The following is a 6,778-nucleotide window of genomic DNA, read 5'->3' on the forward strand; positions in this document are numbered from 1 at the left end:
ACTGTAGGTATTCTATGATTGGTTTGATGAACCAGTGCAGACACGACGGGCCCAATGGCCAGAACAAATTCTATGAAAGTGCCCCTTTAAAATAAAACTTAATTTTCAATTATCAGTGATCAATAAACAGACCCTCCCCCCACTTCTATACGAGCTGTGGGGGTTTATATCCTCCACACAGAGACTGGAGCGGCCACCACACAGACAGGTTGGTAAACAGTTGGCCTTGCTTAGATGGCTGATTCCATATGGAAATCGGTGTCTGCTTTAACCATAACCCATCAAAGACAAATCAGCCTCATGTCAGCCTGAGTGAGGTACAAAGCAGTGCCAAAGGTATGAAAGCTTCCCAGGCTAGCTGTTGGAGTTAGTACTGCAGAGATGCCAAACCTGCTGAGTTTATCCAGCTATTTTCTGCTTTTATTCCTGTTGCATTGAATGGCAGGGGTGTGCCAGTGTGCCAACTCCCCACTGATTCCACCTGTAACCTGACACTGTTTACAACACTCAAGCTTGTTCTTTCAAAGAGAGTAAGAAGTTTAACAACACCAGGTCCACATCATGACTTTCAAAGAGAAGCAGAGAGACTTTCCACATCTCAGTTCTGCGGAAGGAAAGCAAGGTGGCTTTGATGCAGTTGCCCCTTACCCGGTGCCACACGCCACATCCAGGATCCGCTGGCACTTGTGCTGGCGCAGGAGCTGGACCACGGCGCTCCGGTACTGCTCTGTCCGGCTGCGGGTGTCACCGATGTAGAGCTGCCAGACCTTGGCCGCTTTGCCGTCCGCGTACTGGTCCGGCAAGCCGACAACCCCCACCCCGAGGGAGCGGGTCCGGTACACGTTGTCCACCATCCCTGGAGCCGGGCTGGGACACAGAGACAGAGCTGGGAGGGACAGATACAGAGAGAGAGAGAGAGGGGGGGCTGGGATGGACACAAAGACACAGAGCTAGGACACAGAGAGAGCTGGGAGGGCAAGGGAAAGAGATATGGACACAGAGCTGGGAGGGTCACAGAGGGGTGGACACAGGGAGAGAGAAAGCTGGGCTGTATAGATAGAAACACACACAGAGCCGGGGTGTATGGATAGACAGAGAGAGAGAGGGCTGGGAGGAACACAGACACTCAGAGCTGGGACACAGAGACAGAGCTGGGAGGGACACAGACACTCCGAGCTGGGATACAGAGAGAGAGAGAGAGCTGGGAGGGCCAGGGAGAGAGATATGGACACAGAGCTGGAAGGGACACAGAGAGAGTGAGAGAAAGCTGGGCTGTATAGATAGACACACAGAGCCGGGGTGTATGGACAGAGAGAGAGAGCTGGGACACAGTCAGACCTGGGCTGTATGGATAGACACACACAGCTGGGGTGTACAGATAGACACACACAGCTGGCAGGTTAAAGCCTCTCCACCAGCGCTTTTCCCGCAAAACTTTCAGCCTCAGCCAAAACTTCTGTTGGAACTCCGGCAGAACTTTCTGAGCCAATCAGCGAGCCCGCTTCCGGGCGCGCCCCCCACCCAACCCGTGACCCCGCCCCTTCCTACGTCACAACTGATGGTCCCGCCCATTAATCAACCAAAGCAGACCCGCCACCTCAGTGAGCTGATTGGCTCCTCCCACCCCTTTCCTTGGTCCACATTGGTTTATGGCTCTCATGGCAAAGGATCCAGACAGTGCAGAAAGAGGCCATTCAGCCCATCAGGTCCACACTGACTCTCCCAAAAGAGCATCTTATCCAGACCACCACCCATCCTACCTCCATGATCGCACAGATGTAGCATGGCCAACCCACCTAATTTACACATGTTTGAACATGATGGATTTTACGGCCGCACTCTCCCCAAGGTTGGAAAATCCCATCGGAGGTCAATGGACCTTTGCATGGTCCGTGTCCCGCCCACTACGATTCCCATGTTTCTTTTTATTCATTCGTGGGACATGGGCAACACTGGCTGGTCAGCATTTATTGCCCATCCCTAGTTGCCCTTGTCCAGAGTTAAGAGTCAACAACATTGCTGTGCCTCTGGAGTCACATGTAGGCCAGACCAGATAAGGACGGCAGATTTCCTTCCCTAAAGGACATTAATGAACCAGATGGGTTTTTCTGACAATCGACAATGCTTTCATGGTCATCAGTAGATTCTTAATCCCAGATTTTTTTTATTGAATTCCAATTCCACCATCTGCTGTGGCAGGATTCAAATCTGGGTCCCCAGAACATTGGCTGAGTTTCTGGATTAATAATCTAACAATAATACCACTAGGCCATCGCCTCCCTTGGTAGGCAGAATGAGAAAATTCCGCTCTTTGGGGCAACTTAGTATGACTAATCCCCCTAACCTATTCATCTTTGGACACCAAGGGACACTTTATCATGACTAATTCCCCTAACCTCCATATCTTTGGACACTGGGGCAATTTAGCATGGCCAATCCACCTAATCTATACATCTTTGGACACTGGGGGGCAATTTAGCCTGGCCATCCATCTAACTTACACATGTTTGGACACTAAGAGGCTATTTAGCATGGCCAATTCCCCGAATCTTTGGACTGTGGGAGGAAGCTGGAGCATCCGAAGAAAACCCACGCAGACATGGGGAGAAAGTGCAGACTCCGCACAGACAGTGACCTGAGGCCGGAATTGAACTCGGGTCCCTGTGAGGCAATAATGCCAACAACTGTGACACCATGTCCCTCCTCATGGGTGCCTTTGCCCCTTTCTCCCTTGTGGGGGCAAAGAATGGGTATGGTGAGGGAACAAGTCAAAGACAATGTCGCTAAGATAAGACGGAGAGTTAGGGAGAAAAGAAACACTTGAATTTATACAGCACATTTCACAACCACAGACCATCCAACTCAACCCTTTGGGTGGCTCCTTTTGGGAACACAGCAGCCAATTTGCTCCCACAAACTGCAATGTGACAATGACAAGATGTGTGCTTTTCTGGTTAAGGACATAAATATTGGCCAGAACACCAAACTTCCTTGCTTTTCCTTGCAGTAGTGCTATATAATTGTTTATAGCCACTTGAGAAGGCAGACAGGGCCCTCACTTTCAACATTGACTCCTCTGACAATGGACCAACCCTCTGCTCTTGCTTTTAAGTCAGTAAGAGTTTTAACAACACCAGGTTAAAGTCCAACAGGTTTATTTGGTAGCAAATACCATTAGCTTTTGGAGCGCTGCTCCTTCGTCAGATGGAGTGGAAATTTTCACTCCATCTGATGAAGGAGCAGCGCTCCGAAAGCTAATGGCATTTGCTCCCAAATAAGCCTGTTGGACTTTAACCTGGTGTTGTAAAACTCTTACTGTGTTCACCCCAGTCCAACGCCGGCATCTCCACATCATGACTTGCTTTTAAGTGCCAGCCTTTATTTTTGTGTTCAACTCCTGGAGTCAGATTTGAACTCGCCACCTTCTGATTAAAAGCAAGTGCGCTACCAACTGAGCCTGGGCTGACACAACAGGGAAGGTCTGAATTAATAAGAACTGTTGTAAAATGAAATTTAACAGCATAATTGGCAGGATGATGAGGAAAAGATGATTTCCTTTGGTTGGGGAATCAAGCGGGGAAGTGTGAATTAAAAATTATCTGAGCATTGATACAAAGAACAAAGAAAAGTACAGCACAGGAACAGGCCCTTCGGCCTTCCAAGCCTGCGCCAATCATGATGCCTGTCTAAACTAAAACCGTATGCGCTAACGGAGTCCGTATCCTTCCATTCCCATCCTATTCATGTATTCGTCGAGTTGCCCCTTAAATGCGGCGATCGTACCTGCTCCCACCACCTCCCCAGGCAGCACATTCCAGACATTCACCACTTTCTGTGTAAAAAACTTGCCTCGCACATCTCCTCTAAACTTTTCCCCACGCACCTTAAACTTACGTCCCCTAGTACTTGACGTTTCTACCCTAGGAAAGAGCATCTGACTATCGATGTCAGAAGTCTTTGCATCCAGAATGTTTGTGGGACTGGAGTACTTTACCATGAGGAGTGACTAAAACAGAAGCCATAGGAAGGTAGAGTTTCATAGTGCAGGGTGGTTACCCTTTCGAAAAGAAATCCAGAATGAATCCTATCGCTGTTCCCAAACCCCAACATTGTTTGTCACTCGAAAGACAAAGTGAAGGAGGATCTTCCAACTATGTCCACTTGCAACATCCCTCCATCGAAGCTTTGTAGCACCGCCATTTATCCCTAAGTGGGATAAATGATCCCAAGTCCTGAAAACAGTCCACTGATGATTATTTTAAAACTTAGTTTTGTGCACTTTTATTCTGGACAAATCCTTGATGCGATTTTCTCCTGTACAGTAACATTGAAACATAGAAACTAGAAGCAGGAGAAGGCTATTCGGCCCATCGAGCCTGCTCCGCCATGCATCTTAATCATGGCTGAATATCAAATTCAACATCCTGATGCCCCCTTCCTTCCATATCCCTTGAGCCCTTTAGTCCCAAGAGCTATATCTAATTTCTTCTTGAAATCACACAACGTTTTGGCCTCAACTACTTTCTGTGGGAGTGAATTCCACACATTCACCACTCTCTGGGTGAAGAAATTTCTCCTCACCTCAGTTCTAAAAGGTTTACCCCTCATCCTCAAACTATGGCCCCTAGTTCTGGATTCCCCCACCATCAGGAACATTCTTTCTGAATCTACCCTGTCTAACCCTGTTAGAATTTTATAAGTTTCTAGGAGATTCCTTCTCACTCTTCTAAACTCCAGTGAATATAATCCTCACCAACTTAGTCTCTCGTCATATGACAGACCTGCCATCCCAGGAATCAGCTTGGTAAACCTTCGCTGTACTCCCTCTATAGCAAGGACATCCTTCCTCAGGTAAGGGCGCCAAAACTGCACACGATTTTCCAGGTGTGGCCTCATCAAAACCCTATACAATTGCAGTAAAACATCCCTATTCCTCGACTCAAATCCTCTCACTATGAAGGCAAATATACCATTTGACTTCTTTACTGCCTGTTTACTTTCAGCGACTGATGCACGAGGACGCCAAGGTCTCGTTGACTATCCACCTCCCTCAATCTATACACATTCAAGTAATAATTTGTCTTCTTACTATTGCTACCAAAGTGGATAACCTCACATTTATCAACATTACATTGCATCTACCAAGCATATGCCCACACACTCAGTCTGTCCAAATCGTACTGAAATGTCTCTGCATCCTCCTCACAGCTCACCCTCCCACCCAACTTTGTATCATCTGCAAATTTGGAGATAATGCATCCAATTCCCTTTTCCAAATCATTAATCTATAATGTGAACAGTTGGGGTCCTAGCACAGATCCCTGCGGAACCCCGCTAGTCACTGACTGCCAATCAGAAAACAATCCATTTATGCCAACTCTTTGCTTCCTATCTGCTAACCAGCTTTCCATCCATCTCATGACGTTACCTGCAATCCCATGTGCTTTAACTTTACATAGTAGTCTGGTATGTGAGACCTTGTCGAAAAACTTCTGAAAGTCTAAATAAATCACATCCACTGGTTCTCCTTAGAACATAGAACATAGAATATAGAACATTACAGCGCAGAACAGGCCCTTCGGCCCACGATGTTGCACCGACCAGTTAAAAAAAAAACTGTGACCCTCCAACCTAAACCAATTTCTTTTCGTCCATGAACCTATCTACGGATCTCTTAAACGCCCCCAAACTAGGCGCATTTACTACTGATGCTGGCAGGGCATTCCAATCCCTCACCACCCTCTGGGTAAAGAACCTACCCCTGACATCGGTTCTATAACTACCCCCCCTCAATTTAAAGCCATGCCCCCTCGTGCTGGATTTCTCCATCAGAGGAAAAAGGCTACCACTATCCACCCTATCTAAACCTCTAATCATCTTATATGTTTCAATAAGATCCCCTCTTAGCCGCCGCCTTTCCAGCGAAAACAATCCCAAATCCCTCAGCCTCTCCTCATAGGATCTCCCCTCCATACCAGGCAACATCCTGGTAAACCTCCTCTGCACCCTCTCCAAAGCCTCCACATCCTTCCTGTAATGTGGGGACCAGAACTGCACACAGTACTCCAAGTGCGGCCGCACCAGAGTTGTGTACAGTTGCAACATAACGCTACGACTCCTAAATTCAATCCCCCTACCAATAAACGCCAAGACACCATATGCCTTCTTAACAACCTTATCTACTTGATTCCCAACTTTCAGGGATCTATGCACACATACACCTAGATCCCTCTGCTCCTCCACACTATTCAAAGTCCTCCCGTTAGCCCTATACTCAACACATCTGTTATTCCTACCAAAGTGAATTACCTCACACTTCTCCGCATTAAACTCCATCCGCCACCTCTCGGCCCAACTTTGCAACCTGTCTAAGTCTTCCTGCAAACTACGACACCCTTCCTCACTGTCTACCACACCACCGACTTTGGTGTCATCAGCAAATTTGCTAATCCACCCAACTATACCCTCATCCAGATCATTAATAAATATTACAAACAGCAGTGGCCCCAAAACAGATCCCTGAGGTACACCACTTGTAACCGCACTCCATGATGAATATTTACTATCAACCACCACCCTCTGTTTCCTATCCGCTAGCCAATTCCTGATCCAATTTCCTAGATCACCCCCAATCCCATACATCTGCATTTTCTGCAGAAGCCTACCATGGTGAACCTTATCAAACGCCTTACTAAAATCCATATATACCACGTCCACTGCCTTGCCCCCATCCACCTCCTTGGTCACTTTCTCAAAAAACTCAATAAGGTTAGTAAGG

The 6,778-nt window shown here is 47.3% G+C and overlaps 1 protein-coding gene across 1 annotated transcript in view; it reads right to left on the reverse strand.

Moving 5' to 3' along the window:
• Positions 1–1,487, reverse strand: part of gnmt (glycine N-methyltransferase) — a 74,642-nt gene extending 73,155 nt beyond the window's left edge. Inside the window, exon 1 of the mRNA XM_078212232.1 lies at positions 649–1,487. Coding sequence (XP_078068358.1) covers positions 649–854 — 206 coding nt within the window. The 5' untranslated portion in view covers positions 855–1,487. The remainder of the gene's footprint in view (positions 1–648) is intronic.
• Positions 1,488–6,778: the final 5,291 nt, after the last annotated feature.

Source organism: Mustelus asterias, chromosome 5 (genome assembly GCF_964213995.1).
Source record: "Mustelus asterias chromosome 5, sMusAst1.hap1.1, whole genome shotgun sequence".
NCBI lineage: Eukaryota > Metazoa > Chordata > Chondrichthyes > Carcharhiniformes > Triakidae > Mustelus > Mustelus asterias.